Genomic DNA, 25,656 nt, shown 5'->3' with positions numbered 1-25,656 from the left:
TAAAATGTGATTTTTGCAGCACTCAAAACGAGCTGGCCACTTCTGAGATAACACCTGCTGGGTAACAAATCTTCTAAGATTAATTCCGTACATATCCAGGCATAAAGACATGGTAAGATGATGGAGGGAGAAAAATGTGGGCAGAGAGAAAGATGAAGAAAGTGTTAAAAGGAAAGAAATGAGGCTTACCACACAGTAAGAGGGACTCTTGGTACAATATAGATGTAGCACAAAAGAGTAAACGAGCATGGTTTAATGCCTTTGTTAGAGCGCTTGAGACGTTTTAAATGCTCTCAGATGCTTTAATGTACACAGTGACTGGTTTCTGCTCATATATGTGTGTGAGCTCTGGATGGGCCAGATGAGACTGTGCCCTGTAGCAAAAACGACTTGTTAACACAGTTCGGTGTCTCAGGCGATTACTTTCTAAGCCTTCCATTTGTGCTTGTGTGAATTCGGTGCACATTTTTGCTGCAGTGAGCAGTGCGCATGTCTTTGAGTTGTAAAACAATGCTAGACAGATCTGTACAGCATTGAGTATTTAACATAATTAGGGTAAAACTGCATATCCTAATCTCATTGTGTCGTAGCCTACTGCATGGTAATATGATGATGTGATTTTCTTTGCAAGTAAGGTAATATGGAGGCTGCTGTTGTATTTGCTTTATATTGGAAGAACTCCTTCAAAATGCAAAAATTAGCAGCAAAACTCAATAAAATGTTCAGCTTTTTTGTCTTTGTAATAACATTTACATCTCAAAGGTCATGGATCTGACCAAAAATCAGGTTCTCTCCTCATAAACCTGATCTTTTCCTTTACGCCTTAAGTCACATTAATTCATACATTCACAGCTGCAGAAGTACATAATTCCGTCTGTCAGTGGAGATTTAAAAGACAATCTGAAACATGTCACGGTTGGACAGAGGTGCAGCGCTCCCAAGGCTTTTTTTATCTCATTTTCTCCAGGCTGCAGGACAGGCAGTGATGCCACACCAAGCTCTGGCCTCATTGGTGCAGTGGTACTTTTGAATGCAATTTATGACTGCATGCAGTGCTGACAGAGTATAACAGGTATGCAAGGCCAGAGAGAATCCAGAGCAAAAGGAAACGCAAGAGGTCAATAGCAAAAGAGTCAATCCAGGGAGAAAAAACAAAGCACAGTAAGAACGAGTCGACTTCAGCAAATTGAGTGGGAGGAAGAAAATGACTCATAAAACGCAGGAAGGCATTTAGAAGTTTAGTGAGTAAAGTCATTTCTGTTAAATACACCTTAATCATCTCCTTGTTAGTATTTAAAGTGATAAAAAAAAGTAAGCAAGAGCAATTTTCTTTAACTTTATGTAAACAGAAAACATGATTTTTTAAAATCTTTTTTTCATCCCACTTTATTTTAGAAACTGTGTGTTAGTTTTGCCGGATTTTTGCTCATTCTGACATCAAATGCCAGATATTTTAAAGTGTCAGTAACAACAGAGCTACATCTGTTTTATGAGAAATGTACATAATGTTGTGCCTGTTAATCTTAAAAAAATTCTGAATTTAGTTCAGTTGAAAATGACCTCATTCTTGATCGACAACCTATTTTCTTTAAAAAGAAAAGGTTAAAAAATCGACACAAGTCTTCATCAATTAACATTTTAACTGCGTTATCACATAGTACCTGTAAGCGTCCTTCTTTTTTTTTTTCTCCTTCCCTTTGCTCCCATGAATTGCATTTTATAATGGCTCAATTCTTAAAACATTCACATATTTTAATGCCTTTGTCATCAGAAACCAGGATGAGTCAGAAATGTTGATTAAAATATGTCCATTTAGACTCTATCTGTGGCTGAAGTCACTCTTAATCCTCTTATCACTCTCCTGTCAGCTCTGATGTTTGTTTTGCTCTTTAAACTGTTAATGCACAGTCCAATACACACAGTAATATGGAAAAACAGCCAGATACTGAAAGTTGATGGAGAAAAAAAAAATCTGATGGCTTGAAATATGTTTCGGAGCATAAAGAAGAAATCTGTTTTTGGCATGTCCTTATTTTTCACAATGTTCCAGTTTATAAAAGTTATATTAGCTCCTGAGTTTAATTATTGTTATCCTTCTTTTTAAAAAATAGCTAATTCTAGTTGGTATTGCTACTCCCAGGGCTCAGAGAATGACAGTAATCTGTCTAAATCCCTCAATACCGGCTGTGAACATGCTGGCACGCAGAACAAATACATGATGCCGTTGCTTTTGTAGCACCTGCTGCCCACCTGTCCTTGAGGTAGGACAAATAAACCTCATTAACCCCAATCTTAACCACGTGTGTTTCAGTGGCACTGAAATCAGACTGACTGGTACCTGACCTCAACCAGGTGTAGGTATTACAAAGAACAGCTTTGAAACAGGGAATTTATCTTCTGTCGTTGAGCTTGGCTTCAGTATGGATTTAAAATTAGACCACTCTTGTCCCAAAAGCATACATATCTGCTGGAGACCAAACTGTGGGGCTTGCTGAGAGGCAGCTGGCCCTGAATGGGAGCAGAAACAATAAAGCCACTCGCATATTAACTCAGGGCTGACATCACTTTCAAAACAACGCTGCTTCTTTTTACGCTCCTCACCCCCCAGACTATAAGAAAATAAATATCATGCAACCTTCAGGATTTTCAGGGCACAAAGTAATTATTTGCAACCTTCCTCTGTCGAAGCAATTTTGATTTATCCACAGGTGTACAGCACACGTTTAAAAACTACACATTGTGAAACACAACTATAAACAGGTTCCTCTTGCTGCGAGCTAATAAAACAGCTCCTGTGCATACACTAACAAGTCAGTAGCTTTAAGTGCTTAGGATTTCACTTAATTAGTACAACCTCCAGAAACATTCAAATTAAATATTTGTAAGTGTTAAGGAACACTAATTCAAAGCAAATAGGCTCTTTCAGTTTTATTTTTCTTACAATGCATTTTTCTACAATCCAATAACAATCCATTTCTTATTTTTTGTAAATCATGTGCAGCAAAGTAATGACGGTTTCTACTCTTGCGGTATGAAAAATCTTGGTAGAACTATAAAGCAGTGCCTCAGCCCTCATGGCACGCGTTTTGGCAGCTCACGCAGCCTTAAAAGCATATTAGCCCTGCCAGGCAGCGAGTTTAATGGATAAATCCTGAGAGTCTCCACCTGCTCCCTCACTGTACATCTCTGCAGGGAAGCCTCGGCTAAAAGCCCGGTATGTAAACAGAGCTTGTAGCTCTTTGGTATGCCTGCACAATGTCGACTTTGATTTAGCATCTTCACCTGTAAGGTGGAGATGAATCAACCCAGCAGCTCTGCTTTTCTCTCCAGTGTAGTTTGATTAGCAGTACACCTGCTAGCACTGTTGATCTCAGTCTGTGTTGCACAGTGGAAAATCTCAGGTGGATCTTTTTGTTTCCTCTGCCAACAGTTTCGCTGTTCCTCGCTTTGTGAAAAGAAAAAAAATATTTTTTTGTGCTATAGTTTTCAGGTTTTACATTTCTTTTTATAGAGGTAAATATAACACTAAAAATATTCTTGACATAAACACAACCTTATGTATTTCATATTCCTTACATAAATATGTTCGTCAAAAAAAGTAGCATTGATGTAATGTGACAAGGATACAATGTATTGTTTACTCACCAAGAAAGCCTTCCCATATTTATATGAGCCAACGCTCCATCTACTGTCGTAAACTGTATGGCTTCCTAACTTTGTGCTGATCTTTGTAAAATTATCAACACCTACAGTTATGCATTTAAGAAAAAGTAAGTAAGAATTTCTCCAAAGTAAAGGATTCCACAAGTCCAATTTCATATTTTAGGCTAATAAATCTAGTATGGTTACTGTGGAAAGCTGGCTTCTTGTTGAGAGATGGTTCAAAAATTGACAATAATCATGTACAAATAAACACTTCAAAAATTTGCTGTTTTACTTGGTAAAAACATCTTTAAATATATTGTTAGGCAATACTGATAACAGTAGAACATTAAATTTATTTTTAATTTACCTAAAGCCCTTCACGTACACAGTATGACATTGAAAACAAATATTTTACCAAAAATACATACAATCTGGAAGTTTAAAAGTCATTAGGTTGTTCATTATAGACTCAAACTAAATGTGCATGGCTAAAAAAGCAACAGAAAAGACAAATCTTTCCTCTTGCTTTGTGTTCACCTCTTTGCCAATTTCAATAATTTTTGTGGACAAGGTCTAATACTTTGTCCTTTCAAAATATTAGGCTTACGATAAGTTAAAAAAATTAGCATTTTTCCGTCTCTATAGATACAAACAGCCCCCTCACAGATAAAAACAATACTGCTAAAGATAAAGCCAGTAGAAGGCCCAGAACTCTTTTTTTTCTCTCTTCCTTTTCTTGTCCACCATCCATTCAAGTTCATGTTTGATATTGTCGGGCTTTGTGGATGATGGACACCTTTCTATAACTTTATCTGATGTTTGCATGGGCGTCGGTGTGTTTCTCTGTGCGTTGCAGAGCCCTACAGCCCGGCGGTGTGGGTGATGATGTTTGTGATGTGCCTGTCAGTGGTGGCTGTCACCGTCTTCATCTTTGAGTTCTTCAGCCCCGTGGGATACAACCGTAGCCTGCAGAGCGCCAAGAGTAAGAGATGGAGTCCCTCCAGCTTTAGCATGCCAATCAAGCCACCGCCACTACTCATGTCACGCCATTATTACCAACTTGTCAATTTGTCAGTTAAGTAAGCGAGGGGGGGGCTGATTTGAGGAGGACGTTTGCACAAATTATGCAAAGCGTCCTATTTTTCTTAATTTTTTTTATTTATTTATTTGACTGCACAAGTCAAAGCAATCACTCCACAGTATGCCTCATTTATATGTTATGAAGCAAACACTGACAATGCAGTGATGGATGGTTTTGGCATTTTTCTACCACTTATCAGTTTATGATTTAGTCCAACTTTTTGCTGACTGTCTTTCTGTCCAGCCATATTCATTTTACTTGATTATCCAGAGATGTTTCTCGTTATATTTTATTTGATTGGCACACATTGTAAAAAAACAGTTTCAGAATGACAGGCCAAAGGCAGTTTAGATTCTCCTTCTGCATTAAACCTTCTTGAGTTTAACCTTCAGCAGGAAACATTTTATTTCACATCTAAGATTTGTTTTTGGTCGTAATTACAGAACTATATTACTATAAATGTAGAATAGCAAAGGTCAAATGTTCAGCTTGCCATCTCTGTACAACCACATATCCTTTAGATATCACTGTTGAACTTTTGAATTAGCTAGGTTCATATTCTTACATTTACATTGATTCGAATAACATCCTGGCCAGAACAAATATTGAAAAACCACATATTTAAATTTCCAAGTCCAACAGCAAGTCTAAAAATTTCTTTTTTCTGTTGTTTGGTAAAAGTTCCTCGACTACTTTATTACAACTGGCCCAAAGAAATGCATACTTTAACAGGATAAAACCTTCAAATAAGTGTTTGGAGAATCCTTATTGTAAAAGGTTTGGGTGTGTTTCTAGTGGACATTTTTTTAGAATGTTGAATCCTTGTGATAAATACAAACCAAACACACCAGCAGCACCAGAGGATACAAAGTGTTTATGTAGTTTTTTGTTGTTTTTTTCCCCTTGAACACTACATGTTATTTAACATCACATTTGACCTATTTGTTCTTCCTGTTTTGTTAGGAAAATTGGTAAGATATAATAATATTTTCATGTGGTGCATTGTCAGGAAATCAATCTGTATTGAATACTCAGGGGTTGTATCCAGTCAGCAAATGTATAGAATTGATCTCAGTAGCTTTCGGGTCTGAAAAAGCAGCAAAATACAAGAAGACTATTATAAATTATTTATTCTTCTTAACATTATTCCCTGTCCCATTGTCTAAAAGTTGTATCCTTCTATATTTTTATGTATTTTCCTTTTTTCATTTCTTTAGTCCTTCCTTTTTCCTGCTAGTTTCTGTTTTTGTAGAGTTTTGGGGGAAGGTCAGTTTCTCATCTGTAAAAACATCACCATTAAAGTCATACTGAAGCTTAGGATTTAAGATTTAAAAAATGAAGGTTTGAGGCCCAGGGCAAGTTGTGTTTCAAGAAGAATGAAACTGAAAAATATGCATAAACCCTTTACCGTTGGAAACCACACCTAAAGTTCTATATCCTGTTCTTAAGCTGTCACATTCTTTTATTAAGTAATCTAACTAGAGAATCTATGTCAGGAAATGGTGATACATTTTGAATTGACATGTTACTATTTTCCACTTTGTAGCACAAGATATTTACTGCATCCCCAAAATGTTGCTTCATGAAAACTGCTTTATTTCTTCCTCTTCTTTACTCATTTCCAGAATCGGGGGGATCCAAGTTCACCATTGGTAAATCTGTTTGGCTGCTCTGGGCTCTGGTTTTTAACAACTCTGTTCCTGTGGAAAATCCCAGAGGAACAACCAGCAAGATCATGGTGACTATTCTGCTCACTAAATTCACTTTAAGTTTCACTGATTTGCTCTTTGCCTGTTTCCTTTTTCTTCTTGTTGTATAGCTGTCTTACTGACTGTTTTTTTTTTATTTTATTTGTGAAACTTACATTGTATGTGCGTCCTTATAACAGAAGAAATGAGCCAAATGCTGGTGACCTCAGCCTACAGTGACAGACTCAAAATGTCTTTTTCTTTTACTCGTAATGTCAGCCCAAGTGCTTTTGACAACAAACCTGATCATCTCACGAGCTCATTAGCTGCTCAATTAGCTTTACAAAGGGGGTCAATGAGGTAAAGTGAAGATGCTTATTTTAGTTCGGTCTTTGCAAATGTATTTTCTGCTTCCCAGCAAAATGTCTTTAAAGTGAGATGACAAAATGGGAACATTTTATTTTTCCACCAAATCCCATATGTCCCTTTATGATGTATTTTTCTGCATTGACAACTCTTCCCCCCCAAATGTCTTGTTTTAGTAGAAATAATTCTTTAGACATGTTCTTGCATATTGATATAATAAGAGGCCTCACCAGCTAACATGGAATATTTTTAAAGGACTTCAAATAATTAATTGTGTTCATTTTCAGACCTTAATGTCTGAAAATGACAACAGGCATGTCTCCTAAACATTACAAACATTGTTTCCTTTTTATTTCTCATCAGCAGAACCTGTCAATAACTAATATTTAGACAAATGTAGTTCACATAAACAGAAACATAAAACCCCTTTCATCATTAACTGCAAGAATGTATTCATTGCATCGTATTGTGGTTCATATATTTCCTTTTCTTTCTAGATAAAAGTCAGACTTGAACAATGATGGGCAGTTAAAGTGTTGCATCTAAATTGCTACATTTTATGCCAAGTGCTTTTAACATCAGGGGTTCTGTTATCAGCAAGACTATTATTTAGGGCAGCTTCTGTTATGGAGTGTTGGAAATAGCATTAATCATCTTAGTAACAGGTAGTTCCACAATGATTAGACCAAATTTAATTAAATGATCAGGACTATGACTATATATTTCTGTTAAAAAAGATGAAGATTTTCATATAGCTACAGAAATGCTTACAACTAATTGGTGAATTTACACTGCAGATTCTCTGATTTTCTTCAAATATAAATAGATAAAGAAGCTTGTTTTGTTAACATGATTAATTCTGCCCATAGCCAATGCCCTGTCAAATAGCAGTTGGACATCAGCACATTTTGTGACGTTTGATTTCACTTTTTTTCTATATACATTCTGAGAGATCTAATCAAACGGCCCACACATATCAATATACTTTGTCTTCTACTTTTTCAGCATTTCTTCTTATTTTGGTCAAATTTAGGTGGAGTTTTGACCACAATTCAGAAATTACTTTCTTTCTTACTTAAAAATCATTTTCCAAATATAGATACGTGGTTTCATGGCTAAAGCATTTATGTTTATAAATTTAGTGATCGCTTAGAGAAACCAAACCATTGTGTAAAAACTGTTCTGGTTGAATATCAGTAGTGCTTGTTTTTCTTGATCACAGTTTCAAGGTTTGCTTGAGGATATCAATGCTGTGAAAAAGAAAGTTACAATGTCTTTTGACTAATCTTGTTGCTATATAGTTTTATACAACAAGTTGAAAGAAGGTTTCAGTGACATTTTAGGAGGTTAAACGTGACTCACTGACAAATGATTCTCAGTTCAACAGAGACCTTCAGCTGCAGGCTCAGAAATTGAAATTGTCACCAGAACCTTAAAAATACTTCCTGCTCCTGTCACGCTCATGGCTCGTTGGTCATCTCCATGTCCAGGTGCTGGTTTGGGCCTTCTTTGCTGTCATTTTCTTGGCCTCCTACACTGCCAACCTGGCTGCCTTCATGATCCAGGAGGAATACATCGACACGGTGTCAGGGCTGTCTGATAAGAAGGTGAGATCTTGAGTAGACGGTGCAAATAAGAATTTCAAACTGCAAGTTTTATGTGGATTTGCATAAGTCAAAAATGAAAAAAAAAAAAACAACATTCAAGATAGACAGGAAGCATTTAAAACTGTCTACACCAAATTGGTTGCTATTTTTGTTTTCTTTAGCAGAACAAAGTGAAGGCTTTCCTCAGTCTGATTCCTGTCAATAGAATCCGCAAATCTATATCCTGCTGCTACGACACTTTAAAACCTCACGTGTTTTATTAAAATCTGCCCCACCTCTTTAGAAAACTCCACCCCCCAGGCCTCACTCTGAAAGTGCAGACTTTGAATCTCCTCAGCACTTCATGCTGCAGCGGAGATCAACTCATCTCCTTCATTTTTTTCCAGTGACTCGCGTTTGCTTCCCACTTTCCGTCTGCCACGTTAATCTCTGCCCACCTGTTCCTCTCGTGCAGTTTCAGCACCCGACAGAGCAGTACCCACCACTGCGCTTTGGTACAGTGCCGAATGGGAGCACCGAGGAGAACATCCGCTCCAACTATCCCAACATGCACCAGTATATGATCCGCAACAACCAGAAAGGTGTGGAGGAGGCCATTGACAACCTAAAGTCGGGGTAAGAAAGAGAGAAGATGATGAAAGTGGTGGAGGGAGAAATTGCTGCAGGGCTGCTTAAATATGCATACAGTCGTCTTTGATCAATTAGAGTGTGATTGACTTAATTTAATTCAGTAACTTGATACACTAAGTGAAACACATTATATAGATTAGTTACTCACAGAACAGTGTTTTAAAGCTTCTTCTGTTGTTTATGATGATTCCACTCACAGCTAATGAAAACAACATATTTAGGAATAGAATATTACATCAGGCCACTAAAAAACATTTCTCTGACTGAACTGTGAGGTTAATAAAAACATATGTCACTCGCTATAACATTAGGAGCAAGTCTCCCTGGGGGCATTTCAAGTAATTTACTATGTGGATTCCAAGCTTTCTAAGGATGTCAACACAAAAATTAAAAAAGAGAAAAAGATATGGACGTTTGATTGTTGGCACTTCGGAAACAAGATCAGTGAGAAAACAACTTTCAGAGTTTCAGAAGAAATACCTCCAATGCTTATCAGAGTTAACAAAGGCTGTTCGTTTACACACCACACCCTGCAGCATTGGCTGCCTACAGGTATGACTGGGAAGGTGTGCAGACAACAGAGAGCTTTTGTCTTTCTTACCTATTTGATCATATATGTTTTTGTAAAAGTTGCTTTTGTTCAATTTTTCAATTAGCCTGCGCTTCTGTGTTGTTGACCTTTATCTGTCATGAAGTCATCTGTGAACTCTGTACATTTAGCGGTAAAGTGACTCTGTACACATGGAGTTACCAGTAAGGTAAGGATGCTGCTGTGATACCAATCAGTTTTGTATTTAATTCTGAAAAGATCTCACAGGTTGTGCTTTTTTAGCATATGGTATTACACATTTACCAGCAACTCAAATAAACACTCAATTAGATGTGGAAACCCACATCTTTTATGTATAAATGTCCATCACACATTTAGTTTAAACGAAAGTCAATTTTGCTAAATAATGTAAAACTGAATTACGTACATTCTGAAACAACTTTCAGTTTTAGTCAAGCTCTCGCTGACTGAGAGGTTTATCTCATTAATTTGCAAACATAAACCCAGTGGTGCCCAGTCTTTACTCTGAGGTGATGGCTAATGTAGTTGGAAGATAATTAATGACCAAACAAAATGGCCTAATTTCTCTAGGGGTTTAATCCAACACCATGTCAAACACAAAACACACTTTTTCAATGCAACACACTCCAGCACTACAGAGGAGCCCACGGCTGGATCCAGAAAATGCATTTTGTAAAAGATTGTTTGGTTTATTTTAGCCTGTAAGCTTTCAGTACCAAACAGTTAAAGTTTTAACACTTCCACTTGCAACATTAACAATGTTGTTCTTTATAATTGCTATTCTGTTCTGCAGGATATATGATGCTATTATTATGTTCTGATTGGATGCCCTTAACAATATTTTAATTGTAAATTTTATAACTCTATAGACAGACAGTCATGCTCTTTATTGAACTCATGTCTCGTTTGCTTTTAAAAGCAAATTTGTAGCATCCACAAGACGATTTATTGAGCAGATTTTTACTTTTAAATTGTTTTGGTGTTAAATATCAAGTGTTGTAGCTGCAGATATTGTTTTTTACAATAGTACTTTCCCTTGATTTACAGTTTGCAAAATTATTTAAACCCTGTGAACATTTTGATTATCTCATTTGAAACTCCAAAGTTTAATGAATTTTACTTTAGTCTATATGAGAGAACAGCACAAAGTAGTGCACATAACAGGATTCTTGCATTTCTTTTGCAGACCCATTAAATTAACATTTATGAAACCACCTTTTACTGCAGTGTGAACCAGCTTTTCACATGTACAGAGGGATGTTTTCCTCCATTCTTCAACTCAAAATAACTCAAGCTCTGTGTAATTGGATAGAGAGCTTCTGTGAAAATCAGTTTTGAAGTTTTGCAACAGATTTTCCCTCAGAACTTGGTCTGGACTTTGCCCAGGCCTTTCTAACACATGGATATACGTAAGGCTAAAGCAGTCCATTGCATTTTATGTTTTTTGGTTAATGTTGTCATCCTGCAGCAAGTTGAAACTCTGCCCTTGTCTGGAGTCTTTTGTAACATTTAAAAGTCTCTCTTTAACGCAGCGTGACCCTGCCACCTCAATCTTTTAACGGCACAAAAGGACTATTCAGGGTGATGTACACGTTTAGTTTTCTGCCACACATACCATTTTTTCTTTCATAGGTCAAACAGTTTGGTTTTCATTGGATCTAACCAGAGCACATTCTTTCACATATTGGGTTCACCCTGCTTGGTTTGTTGCAAACTGGAGAAATGACATCTTTCAATAATGCCTTCATTTTTCTCACATTCCTGTAAAGGCTAGATCTGTCAAGTGGATGGCTAATAGTTGTGCTGTTCATAAATTCTATCACCTGAATTGTGGAATTGTGGATACAAAACCCCCAGAGTCTTGAGCCTCTGATTATTTACCAAGTTACCAGGGAGGACAGATTATTTAAATGCTCATTCTTTTGAAGGTTTAGAGTTGTACCATAATCTTTTAATTCTCAAAACATGGCTTGAATAGTCCTTCCTACAATGTTGAACCTTGGAAGATTGTTTTATAACCCATTAAAAAATTAATCCCTGAAATGTCTGGCATGTTCATTAGTTTAAATAAAAATCCATGGATGCCTTCACAGAACAGCTGTATTTGTCCTGACAAGACATTACCGTATTTTCCGCACTATAAGGCGCACCGGATTATAAGGCGCACCTTCAATGAATGGCCTATTTTAAAACTTTTTTCATATATAAAGCACACCGTATTATAAGGCTCATAGAATAGACGCTTACAGTAGAGGCTGGAGTTACAATATGCATCCACTAGATGGAGCTGCACTAAAGGGACTGTCAACAAAACAGTCCGACTCCGGTCGGCGAGGAGAGCCTTCCGCAACTGGGCCAGGGCGTGGCCGGACGATGGTCACCCTTCTCCGTTCGCGCACAGCATGTTGGTGGAGAACGCAGTGACCTGCAGACGACCTGATTCTAGACGGTCGGTAGGTAGATAGGTCAGTCAAACTTTATTAATAGATTACAAACCAGCGTTCTGACAACTATCCCAGCATACACCGCACGCTTCTTCTTCTTCTACGGGCAAAAATGAAGTCGGCGGCTGCTTACCATAGTAGCTAGACCTGTTGTGGCTCAACGCACAGGATTATAAGGCGCACTGTCGGCTTTTGAGGAAATTGAAGGTTTTTAGGTGCGCCTTATAGTGCGGAAAATACGGTAACCACATATAAACTATATTTACTAATTAAGTGACTCCCCAAGAAATGTGTTCCCTTGGATTTTATTTTGGAGTGTCAAACTAAAGGTAGCTGAATAAAAATATAAATGATTTTTAAACAATTTATATGGTCCTTTGTGTTGGCCACTTACATAAACTCATTAAATCATTAAAGTTTGTGATTTGATGAGACAAGATGTGAAAAGTTTGAGATGTACAAACTGTACACCAAACCCGTAAACTCTGTATTTTATCCTTTACTTGAGGCAGTTGTTCCATCCAAACTCGGCTCAGTTACACAATCCTCTTGCGTGGCTGTGAGCGCATTGATCTGTGCTACCTCAGAAACTTGAGCTAACTGTTGTAACCTCTGAGGTCCCATCAGGATCATTGTTGCTGCATGAAGGAGCAGGAGAGAGAGGCAAGGCAAACAAACAGCCAAAGAAAATGAACAGCTTCTTAATAATACATACCAACCACAACCGCAGTGCGGTGGGAAAATCATGACCACCGAGCTCCTTACAGTAAAATATACATTGCGCAGTTAATTCTGCTCAAGGAGAGCGGGGGTTAAGATTGAGGGGGAGTAATGCAGACGAGACACGTCTGAACAAGTTTGGATTTGCTCCATGATGATACATTTCTTTTATCATATCTGCTCATCATCCTTGTGCCTCCTACATCAGTAACTACCTCTCTTTATCTATCTCTTCATCTCACTCCCTCTCTCGTTATCCACTGTTTATCTCACTCTGCTTATCTCCCTGGATTCATCCCAACTTGATATTATTTACAAAGGAAACATAAGTTCATGCCTTCAAAGCCAGATGTCATGAAGATTCCTGGGATTTCTGACAAACATTGCATTTCCATACTTTCCCCTCTCACTTTTTCCTTACAATCATTTATTCTGCTTTGTGTTTCCCTCCTCCCTCATAAACTCTTTGCTAACAACTAATGGATGTCTTTGCTATTCCTTTGCAGTTCCTTCTCCCATCCCTCAAATAATCTCATCTATCATCTCCTCATCATCCCTCTTTCCTCCCCTTCCTCTCTCCTTCGTAGACTTAACCTCCTCACCTCTTCCCAGTTCTGCATCCTGAAGCGCAGTCTGCTTCTATGAGGGGCCTGGTTGTAGCATGCCGCTCCCTCAATGTGAATATAAATGAATGGGAAGTGGGAGAGCAGGTGTACTGACAAATTTATCATCATATCCTCAGATATGCATCATCAGTCTGAGCTGAGCTGTTAAATTCAGTCTATTATTTCATTATGAATGGTTTTAATTCACTTTTTATCTCCATTCATTTTTCACAGCCTGCCTAATTTGAAACTCCTGTGAAGCAATTCTGTTATGTTTCTTCTTAGAGCTGTGAGTCTTGCTTTGACCTCACATTTAAAATTGATTAAAAGTGTTTGGTAAACAGTTTAGTACATTGTGTGTATGATGCGGAGAGGGAGTCTTTATTTGGTTTATTTTTATTTTATGATATTCAGATGTAATATACTCAATCAAGGGAATTATTATTGTCTGTATTCTTCACCGGCACTCCACACTTTTAGATCTTTTAGGGTTGGTGATGCATCAACTTTGAGATTCAGCTTAAAAATGTGTTTATTTATTGTTTTCTAAAAAAATATATGTGAATTTCATCTTCATTTGTTGCAGTACTTTCAAATAGCTAACAGAAACTACTTCACAGTTTGCAAAACTGCTACATTATGTTCCATTTGGAGCTAAAAGTTCAAATAAATTAGATTTTCCTGGATGAAAGGAGTGAAAATGTGCAGAAAACATTTTGGTTAAGCCAGTTTATTGGGCTGAACCAATTCCCTAATCATATAAGCTCAAGTAATTTCTGTTTCTTTCTTGAAGCTGTTTCAGCAAAGCGACATTCTGGTAGTTTTAGAACAGGTGCAGAAAAGTAATGTGGTGCAGTGGTATGTCTAATGCATCGAGATGCAGGGAATCCTCAAGAGGAGGTTTCCTGTTCTTCCAATGAACCTAAATTGAGAGCTTTTGAAGAGAAAAATCCTAATCTGTGACGACTCAGTTGCCTGTTTTACTTTTAGACACTTCAGTAGACATACAGTCTGACAGAGAGTAGTTCTCTTAGGATATTATGGAATCATGGAAACTACAATTCTTCAAGTTTCAAAGTAAACTAAAAGAGCTAATTTACACCTGAAATGACTGTAGCTGTGGTGTTTGGATCATCTGGATACTTTTTAACTTTGTCCATGAAATTATCTGGAAATATGTTAAGAAATGGGAAATGGATAACATTTCGTATGTCACTTCAGCAGAACTGTAGCTGGAGAATACTGGCAAGATCAACATGTCTGCACATTTATGTAACAATCTGTGTTTCTGCGGGCATCTGCAGATGGAGATTACAGCAACTGTGAGCCTTTCTCCTGCTGAGCTAAAGCGCCATTCGCTCCTTTTTGCTTGAATCTCAGCCTCCCCTGATGCTGCATTGTATTCTGCTCTTTTGTGGCTATTGTAGGAGAAGAAATGACATCTTTGCCTCCACCATGATAAATATCTCCTTGTAAGATTTTTGAAAGTTGGTGCAGAATTGTGTATAGAAAGTGGCCTCCTTTAAAATCAGTATTCTTTTGTGCATGGTTGTTTTTATAGTGCTGGTTTTTCCTCCAATTCTGTCATTTTGTGTGCTTGTTCTATAGTCATTTTGCTCCAGGGCAGTGATTTCCAATTCTGTGATGTAATTTTCCACCTTCATTCTTCCCTTGCAGAAAACTAGATGCCTTTATTTATGATGCTGCTGTGCTGAACTATATGGCCAGGAAAGATGAGGGCTGCAAGGTAAGGAATAGGTCTGCCATTTCACAGCTCTGCACACTGACACACTCATGCATACGGGCAGGAGATCCCTGTAAGCTATCTAAATGAACATTTCTACAAGGGCCAAATCTGCCTTCAATAAATCAAACAAACACATCAGACGCCACTTTATTGATCCCTTGGGCCTCTAGCTAAATTAATAATGTCATTTTTAGACAGCACTGATGTTGATTTATTTATAAGGTTGCATCTGATGCGGCTCTTGCAGGACGGATAAGAATCTCTCAGTCATAATTTGTAATGATGTCTGTGTGAGGCCCACGCTCCCAGCTGGTTCACACAACAGCCACTGCTGCAGTAATTACTACAACCGATGTAAAGCTGCACCCCCTCTCCAAAACCATTTCTCATTCTCCAGCGCTGGGATTTTAAGGGACGTAAATATTTAAACAGAGATAACTGCACTGAGGCGGCAGAGACAGAAGGGATGTAATAATGTTTATTTATCTATGTGTGCTTGATCTCATAAGGTGATGACCATTGGGTCTGGGAAAGTGTTTGCCACCACAGGCTATGGCATCGCCCTGCACAAGAACTCTCGCTGGAAGCGACCACTGGACCTGGCTCTGCTGCAATTAGTTGGAGATGGTAAGAAAAACAAACGACGGTTCACATTACATGCAGTTGAATAAAAAGAAAATTTAGACTTGATAATTTGTTTTATTCCTTGTAATTAACATATGACTGAGTAATAAGACTGGAGCATACCAACAAGAACTCATTTTATATTTTATTTCTCTGAGGAAAATTTAAACGCAACCAGGTGCTGACGTCAGTCAAGCAGCAGTCTGAAACACTTACATTTGAGATGTCTCCAGGGCTCAAGAACAGCTAATAGAGGCATAAAAATGATAAATCTCTTCTAAATTTTTGAACCAGGTTCCCTCATGTGTGAAGCATATCCTAAGAAAGAAAAAGTACTTCTGAGGCGCTACAACTCAGAGGTACTAAAGGGGATGAAACAATTCCTGAAGCATCATAAATTTCATCCGGGAAAAAAAGTGCATGGTTTTTGTATTGTTATCGCAACAAAATCTAAAATATGTGAAACAGAAGTTTCGCAATCTGATTTCATGACTTAAACACGTCTGATCTGTGCAGCTAGTTACAGATTACTTTATGTAAGGAGTAGCTTACATAAAAGTTGCGCGTTTCTTGATTGATTTTTGCCCAGAAAGCACATGGGCAAAAACCAAATGTGGAGGCGGGCCGGATCAGGCTCGCGGGCCGTAGTTTGGGGACCACTGGTTTAGACCGTCAGGTGTCCTCTAAAATGTTTGCTTCTATTGCCTCCAGCATTGATTCTGGCAACAAAATGCTGGTTCATTTTTAGCAGGTAGAGTTATTGAATTTTACTTGAAACACTTTGTATAGCTTTCAAATTTAGCACTGCTGCCGTCAGTCAGAGATAAGCTGGTTCAGACTACAGACTGTTCTCAGACATCATTTTTGTTAGTACTGTAATGAGGGAAAAATTTATGTGTGCAATAAAACTGTCTATGCATTTTGATGCTTAAAAACTTAATAAAACAGGGGCCATCAAACCTTTACCTGAAACTTGCTGGAAAACCAATATGAGTAATTAAGCCAATTAAGAATCAACTGAAGCATGGACATCAGTCTAACAGTGGAAATACTGTGGTGGAAAACCCTATAGTATAACAGCTGGTTTTTTTATATCTATATATAAATCAGACATGATGCCACAAGCAACAGACTGATTAATGATGGTCATCAGGAATTGGTCCTGTGATACTTCTGGCCTCTTGAAAACACTCACGGAGGCACAATTTAATCCTCTCTATGGGGATGGGCAGTTATTAAATGAAATGCAAGAAAAATGATAGAATCTTGGCAGGCGCATGTGTGATGGTTCAGAGCAAAGGTTTGAAGATGAGAATTAACAATACATCTCTTATCTTAAATAAACTAATTAGTACAAAAATGAAAATACTTTATCAGTGCTGTAAGGATTCACTGATTCTAATGGTGGAATTTTATTCTGATACAGACAGAAAGTTAGAACTTTGAAAACTTTGATAAAGTAGCCTATTTGTGATGGTTTTAATGTATATATATATTGGCCAAGCAGTTTCACAGTTGGGTTTGGATTTTAATAAAACTGATGTGAGAATGTTTCCTTTCCAACTGAGTCTGGACTTTATGATTGGGGGAAGAATGAAGAAGGTAATTAGTGAAACAGACAGGTGGAAGAAGACAGAGAACTCATTAGAGTTTAAAATGTACGAAAAAGTAAAGGAAAGAGAGCAAAACTTGTAAGAAATGACAGCTGTTCACATCAGTGTTGAGGTCAAGAGCCAAACCAGTCACACATGACTAAGATTTTTACATTTTTCTCTCATTTATATGATGCATTATCTTTCCTTTTTCATTTCTGAACTTGCTCTCATATCTTATTCACACATGCAGATACTGTTAGCTGATACACCAAGAGGTGGGTCCAAGTTAAGCTATACTTATATACTTAGTTGAAAATGTTACTTCAGTAATAGACTTTCTATTACTGAAAATCTATTTCTATTACACTCAAATAAAAACTTTTAATTGAATGTAAGCATTAAAAAATATACATTGTGTTTGTATAAAAATTATACATTGTGTTTGTAGTAAGGTAGAAAAATGTCTCAGTGCTGCTTTTAGAAGAAACAATAAAGAAAAAATACTAAAACCGTTGAAGTAGCCTAAAGTCAAGCATGCCATAAAACTAGGAGTGCATTTTTTAGATGAAAATGATTTGCTTTGAAATACTTTCCATTCAACCAAGAAGTTTGTTTCTGGTATGAGGTGAGAACTGCAGATGCCATTTCTCACTAAAGTTGAAATCAGCATATCAGTTTTATAGAAAACTGGGTTTTATTTGGCATCCTACATCTATTGAAGGTATAAAAAAGACAGAACAAAAATCTGAATAGTAGAAAAGTTTGAAAAACCTGAGAAACAGGACAGCTCAGTGTAAATTTGTTTACTAGTTTAACAATTCTCCCAGACTAAAAGGATCTTTAAAGACTATTATTGCAAACTGTAGGACAAATAGTTAAACAAATCAATAAGTATGTGTTTAGAAATACTGAAAAATGCTTGTTCATCCAGGAGTGTGAATAAATTTCCATGCTCATTTGTGGGACCAGCGTGTTTTTTTGCATCTACTGTTTTGCTTAATTGTGCTCTTCGGGTTATTCATTTGGAACCTGAAGTCTGAGCTGCAGCAATCATGTAATCAACCTCAAATATATATTAATTTATCAGGCGCTGTAAAATGCACTGTGGCCCTAAACGGGTTCTGTAATTGGTCCTCGTAATCCACCTCTTTGTTAGAGGGATGTCATTTCCTTTTTTTTCACATGGTCAGTCATCAAATTGGCTCCACTGAGGAGTAATTTAGCCTCTTTGCAATTAGTGAACAAGAGATGGTGGCAAATGCCTCAGTGCAAGCAGTGACAGCAGCTCCCGGGGGCAGATGGCCCTACTGGCTGATGGCACATGGATATTAAAAGTAAAATATGCTTGTTCCTTCTTAAAATGAGATGTCTGGCTGTTTTATTTGATGTCCTTCTATATTTCTTTCTAATTCTGTAACAAGATGGAAGGACAGAACTGCTTCTTAAAAAAAGCTTCAACTTCCCTCTGCGCTAATGCAATTATATGGGGGATTTTACATTGGGATGCCTGTCCACATTTATGTATATGAACTGAAATTGCAATCACACAAAGGTAATTGTCAAAGACCATTACCTGTGTGTGCAGAAACAATGTTGCATATTGAAAGCTTGTGTTGATTAGCTGGGTCGATTTTAACTAACGTTGAGAATCCAATCCTCTACTTTATTGAGCATCTTTTAAAAAAGTTGACTTTTAAGTCTAAATGTGATTACATGATATGTCGTAGGACTTCATTTTGATTGTAAGCTTTGACAAAATTGGAAATTCTGTGTTTGTTTGGGAGAAAATCTGAGGCGTAACTAGACCTGTCACGATAACAAATTTTGCTGGAGGATTAATTGTGTAAAAAATTATTGCGATAAACAATAATATTGTTTCAAGACCTTTTGACACTGATTTAATGGAAATGACTAATAATATATCAAATTCCTGGTAGTTATACCTTATTTTCAAAAGAACACGTAACACTGGAACCGATAAACTAAATAAACAAAACAGCCAAAAACAAAAATAAAATGGATTCTCAGTCTCCATTAATAAAAAACGTACTTGAATAAAAACTAAACAACATAAAGTCAAAGTGGAAATAAATACTGATTTCAACCAAAAGAGTGCAGATTATGAACTCTGTATACTATATTGCCCTTCAGTAATCTCTAGATTTAAATAGATAAAACGGGCACATCCGACTACCTAAAGCAATAGTTCACACTACACCACTTTTTGACCCTATTTTCCCCTTATGACAATCTTAGATCATTGGCTGATCTAACCGATCATCCTGCAGTGTGTGGTGTGTTACGGTAGATCGTCGTGGCCGCTCTGATCTAAATCAGGGGTTTTCCCCGTCTGGGAGCTTAAGGCAGCCTGTTGAATGTGACAGGTAGCCAATCAGAAAGCACGGATTCTCCTCCACGCTTTCTGAAGGGAAATTACGAGGGGAATCCCAAACAGCTGACACGGCGCAACACAAAGTCCAGGGACATTGGAGATGATATATGGTATCATTAATGTTTATTCAACATTTCGTGCAAAGAATATAGAAATGACAAGAGGAGGAGTTGGAGCCAAATTGCTACCTCAGTTGTTAACCCGGTAAGTTTTCAGCTGTTCTTCATTATTGTGACATAAATAGGTTATAATGATTTTCATTCAGGCTGCACAGTGGCACAGTTGGTAGAGCTGTTGCCTTGTAGCAAGAAGATTCTGGGTTCGATTCCCGGCCTGGGGTCTTTCTGCATGGAGCTTGCATATTCTCCCTGTGCATGCATGGGTTTTCTCCGGGTACTCCGGTTTCCTCCCATAGTCCAAAAACATGACTGTCAGGTCAATTGGCCTCTCCAAATTGCCCCTAGGTGTGAGTGTGTGTGTGCATGGTTGTTTGTCCTGTGTGTCTCTGTGTTGCCCCGCGACAGACTGGCTACCTGTCCAGTGTGACCCCGCCTCTCGCCCGAAACATTAGCTGGAGATGGATGGATGGATGGATGGATGGATGGATGGATGGATGGATGGATGGATGGATGGATGGATGGATGGATGGATGGATGGATGGATGGATGGATGGATGGATGGATGGATGGATGGATGGATGGATGGATGGATGGATGGATGGATGGATGGATTTCATTCAGTCAGGACTTTACGCTGACTCTAGCCACATGCATCACAGGTAGATTCTAATAAAGCATTGATTAATGCCGGATTTTAAAATTAGTTAACAGGATTTGTAGCCATTATTTTGTGCCCATGTGGCTGGACACCACACGGCCCAACGAATCCGATTGAACCGTTATAGATAGGATTTCTGTCGGCTAAGATGTGGTCTCAGGTTTTGAAAATGGGCCGACAACTCATGTAATGTGGGCTGGACATTAGACTAAGGAAATGAGGAAGGGAGGATCAGTGGAGAGCACAGGAGTTGAGCCTTTTTTCATTCAGTGTCATCAACAGAAAGAAAAAAGGCCGGAAGAGACGATAAAGCCGATAATTAAAATGAGGTCGATAGGTTTAATTTATTGTCCGATTAATTGATTTATCGTTTATCGCGACAGGCCTAGGCGTAACAGTGCTTGTAACATAAACTCCTTAAGATGAGATAAATTACTGCAGAGTTACATTCGGCTCCAACGGAGTTTAGAGAAGTAAACAACCTTTAAAGAGATGCTATAAGAACACCCAGACGCAGAAGTATATGCACTTATAACTGCTGACATTGTATTTCAGTGAGAATCCCACAGCAGCATACATCCAAAGTTTACCTCCACCACACAGCTTCATGCTGACTGAGCAAAAGCAATAAAAATCAAACACACGCACAAAAAAAAAGATAAAAGAAAATGTGAATATGAACGTCTTTTGGCACTGAAGGTAGGAAAAACTGTCGCAGTACAATACACCTGGGGGAAATTGATTTCTTTTGTTGTTTACATCCTTTTTTAAATTGCTCTGAGTTTCCATTGACCCAGATGTTGATCTTCATTTTATAGACAGAAAGAAGAGTCAGATGTTTGTGTGGATCTGCAGTGTTCCTGTCTTTCTTTGTGTATTTCCACAGATGGAAATACCCAAAGCTGTTGTTTGTTGTTTACAAAAAGTGCATTGGCATCTACTCTCCTTTTTCCATCAAATTTTTGTTTAGACATTTAAAAAAAAAACTTTGGTGTGAACAGCGTAGAACAAGATAATTAATAAGTTAGTCCCTGAATTACTTCACAAAATAGAGCTTTCAGAACACCCAAACGTGTGCCTCTAAATATTTCAGTATCATTATTGTTCTAAATGTTGCGGCGGTTAAATGTTTAGTGAAAATTTCTCAGTAGAGATTCTTTGAGTGATGTTTATGAGAATACAGAAAAATCATGTGTAGCGTAGCCTTTTTATCCAGCATCCCTGCTTTCGTTCTAACGGTGCAAGCTTTTGCTCATTTAGCCACATATAAACATGACCTACCTGCAGTCAAAAACAGCACATTTCTAATGCAATATGCAGATCAGCTTTATGTCTGCAGGTATTTGAAATGTAAATTTTACAGAGAGGGGATAAAATAAATAGAGCTCTGAATGCTGTGCTGTAATTACACAGCTCTGTGTGATTTATTTTCTCCAAAATTCAACCCTAAAAAACTGGTGGAGGGTTGTTGCTTTCACAACCAAGAGTATCATTTTCTTTTCTTATTTGTTTCATTATTGAAGGTAAAAATATGAACTAAAAGTTTTATGGATGTTTTTGATAACACAGTTTATGGTTTCTGTTCATTTTAAATGTTTTGTTTTTTATTTGCACAAAACGTGAAACTGATTATTTTCATTCAGACAACCATTTTCCACTGCATAATTCTTACTTTTCCCTTACACACACACACGCACACACACACATATATTATGCCAGCAATGTAAACCTCAGTGTTTTGCCCAAAGACTCTCAAAACATGCAGCGTGGAGGCCAGAGATTTTTTTTAAACTGTCAAATGGCCACAATGTGTCTCAGACTACAGCTGCCCTCAGACATTTGGGATTTTATTTTACAATTTATTTGTCATTCCATTTGCACTGAATATTTGCTTGGAGAGACGATGCAATGAAAGAAATGTTACAAAAGTGAAAATTGGGAGATATTTTGGAACTTGCAGTTAAGAATTTGACAGCCAATATCTTCTCAGAATTTTTAAGAAACCAAAATTGACATTTAGAAATACAACAACTACCACAATTTTTGCCACTCCTGGTTAAGATGAGAAAAAAGCCCTTTAAAATAGCTGTTTTATTGCAGTGGTCTAACAGTTTCAACAGACAATAGAAAAATGTAATAAAAATAAAAAACTTTGTTTTTGCTGCACAAAGAAAAAAAAATGTTTCTGTGTGTTCTGCCTCGGCATTCCAGGCACAGCTTATGAAGGGCTGCCTTCATGTTCCAGGGCATTTTTTTTATCCACAAAAAGAATATCTAGGAATGATGGCCTGTGTGATAGATTGTATTCAAGAGCAAACAGACACATTGGTTATTGATTACAGACATTTTGTTTATGGCCCAATCCATAGACTTAATAGAGTTTGGTTTTACTCTTCTAACAGAGTCCATTTGTTTTTGTAAGACTCCTGGTGTTTAAACTGCCTTTGAGAAGCAAACGGCCAGAGAAATAATAAAATAAATAGTTCTCTTCATGCCATATGTATATCCAGGGAAACATGTTTGGGAAGTTATGAATAAACAACAACAGTGTAATAATGCAAAAATGACAAAAAATATTCTCTCAAATTTATATTTTTGTAAATCATTGTTAAAAACAATTGTCTTGGTAGTGATTTTTTTTCCTTGACCTAAGTCTGATTTTATATTGTGAGAAAAGTGTTTTGAATTCTTTTTGTATTTTTTTGTTTTCTTTTTCCGTATCCTTGCTTTGGTTGCCAGTGAGTGTAGAGCATTTGTTATATAAAAAAACAAAGAATAAAATATTTTGCATCCACCATCTTTTGGAGTATAAAAACTTCCTTCTTCTAAAACTGGTTTTTCAATCATTATCTCATCTTTTAAAGCTTTGTTGATATCTTGACAAAGCAATTTTTCTCTGAGATAGATGACATGACAGTGCCAAACGTAATTTACTTCTGTCACTCACAAAGTAGCCTTTGCACTACCTTCCAATTACTTTCCCGTGTTTTCTGTCCAATTCAATACATCGCCCAACCAAGAGGACACTTTTTGCTTATTCATATGCTGAATATGACTTCTCCCCAGAATGCTACAGAGCATAGACAGTAACCCAATCCAAATATGACAGCTAATTTTTTTAATTAAATACAAAAGTGAAAAGAGCAGCCTAAATATGCTATTTTTTCTGCCATTTTAAAACAAGATTGTATAACCATCCATTTCCAATCAACTGGGCAACAATGTATAGGTATGCAGCCCTGTCCTAAACGCACAAAAAACGATGGAATAATAAAACAGATGACACGTTGCCACGACACTAAAATAATAATTTATCTAGAAATTGAAATGATGCCAGAGTCTACAAAGATCATCCTGTGTGGTTTTCTAACATTTACCTTTAGATAATTAGGTTTCCTTGGCCTTATTTTATTTATTTAGAGTATTCCAGTTGTCTCCAGTGAGGGGAAATGGTTTAGCAAAGAATGGAAGACAATTGCTATTTTTCTTCTGTGTTGAGTCTATTGTGCATTGAATATTGTTTTCTTTACGTTAGTGCAGGAGATGTGAAACACATGACATAACCTCAGACACAATACACAATTTGCTTATTTGATCTGAGAAAACCCTGTTGATGTGATGAGCACTTGGGAGGATTCCTGTTGTCTGCCTGCTTTTGCAGTCACAGCAGGTGATGCTGTATCCTTAGAACTGCCTCAGGTGATAATAGCCTTAACTTACTGCTTTTCTGCACAGATTTGATAAGGGATATATTTCCTACAATGTCATTGAGAGGATTAAAAATTCTGGGGGCTTAATTCTTTACTGTAAACCAGTGCGTAGATGTTTGAGGAATACAGGAATGATGGATTTGAATAGGAGTGAATTTACAATGATTGTTTGCAAATCACAAAAGAACTGTTCACAGATGGAAACCATGAGTTTAATTTCATGGTCTGCATGCTAAATCCTTTCTTGTACTGTGAGGAAGGGAGGACACAGATGGAATTATGTGCTTCTGCTGCCTTATTTGTGGAAAATGTTCTCTAAATAAAAGCGTTATTGCTAATTGACTGCAATAATTTAGTATAAAATACAGAAAGTCGTAAAGTATGGGCAAAGAAAATAAACTAACTGAGCTGTGATTAAAATGTGAAGAATTATATCCTGTGAGTAAGCCGCCATTGAATGAACATTCATCTCAGTGGCTGTTGTGACATTTGAATTCAAGCAAGCCTTTTAACGGATGTCTAATTTTGCACAGCAGTTATTACTGGAGTGAGATTTTGCTTTTTTATTTGAACAAATCTGAAGTTTCAGTCATTCTGGCTGAGTGGTGGAAGTCTAATCGACGTGGCACAGCGTAAGGAGGCGTTTCCAAGCCACACTAATTAACCCAAAGGTCGACTTATAATTGAGGATGGGATCCTCTTTAACTGGGGCATCATGAGACTGCGTACAGTGACAGATCCTGAGCCCGTGTTTCAGACTCATGTGCTTGATTCAGATGTCGTCTGCAACCCAGTCATGCACACCTAAAACCCTGTACATGGGAAGATGAGGCACCGTTCTCCTTTGCACAACCTCATTCTTTTTGATTAATGCAGTAATGGCCAGGGTAGAGAGCCCTATCACACTGGGGTTCAGAGTGTGTGCCTCCTGCGTGTGTGTTGGATAGTTTGAGCAGGAAATGTAATGTTTGTGTGTTTTCCTCCTTTCATCTCCCATGTGCTGTCGCATCACTCTGCCCTCAGTGTACTCGCCTCAGACACAGAGCCATTTCAGAATCGGCTTCAAAGGGTTTCTCTCTGCCACTAATTCCCAATTTTTACTTTCGATCTCATAACTTTTGAAGGGAAAATATTTTACATTTCTGCTCTTTGTGAACTTTCTGTCTGTTCTTAGCACTTGATGGTTTGTTTTACAAGTTCTTGTTGTTTTTTCTTTATTTTTATGTTGTCTCATCATCCATTCCTTTCATTTTTGTTAAAACTACATTCTCCTTCCTCTCTCTTCAGCTTTGCTTCTCATGCTTCAGTGTTCTCTCTTAGGGGATCAAACACCTTGATCTCATGACAAAGAGGTGGTAATCCCCTTCTTTGCATTTTTTACTTAATTTCCCCTTTTCTGCTGTACTGTCTGAACTTATCTTCCCAGTTGTCTTTTCCATGTGTCCCTTCAACTT

General features: G+C 37.5%; 1 protein-coding gene across 2 annotated transcripts in view; it reads left to right on the top strand.

Annotated features, from left to right (window-relative positions):
• Positions 1 to 25,656, top strand: part of grin2da (glutamate receptor, ionotropic, N-methyl D-aspartate 2D, a) — a 187,858-nt gene that overhangs the window by 148,011 nt on the left and 14,191 nt on the right. For both annotated transcript variants that reach the window (XR_014089670.1, XM_008422705.3), the window contains exons 11-16: positions 4,502 to 4,627; positions 6,352 to 6,464; positions 8,271 to 8,387; positions 8,842 to 9,002; positions 15,035 to 15,104; positions 15,614 to 15,731. Coding sequence is in view for 1 of the 2 variants with exons in the window: in XM_008422705.3 (XP_008420927.2) it covers positions 4,502 to 4,627; positions 6,352 to 6,464; positions 8,271 to 8,387; positions 8,842 to 9,002; positions 15,035 to 15,104; positions 15,614 to 15,731 (705 nt within the window). In the remaining variant the exon portion in view is untranslated. The remainder of the gene's footprint in view (positions 1 to 4,501; positions 4,628 to 6,351; positions 6,465 to 8,270; positions 8,388 to 8,841; positions 9,003 to 15,034; positions 15,105 to 15,613; positions 15,732 to 25,656) is intronic.

The sequence above is a fragment of the Poecilia reticulata genome, chromosome 11, assembly GCF_904066995.2.
Source record: "Poecilia reticulata chromosome 11, P_reticulata-male-v2, whole genome shotgun sequence".
Classification (NCBI taxonomy): Eukaryota; Metazoa; Chordata; class Actinopteri; order Cyprinodontiformes; family Poeciliidae; genus Poecilia; species Poecilia reticulata.
The sequence above is the reverse complement of the archived record's forward strand: the minus strand, read 5'-3'. Positions and strand labels throughout refer to the sequence as shown.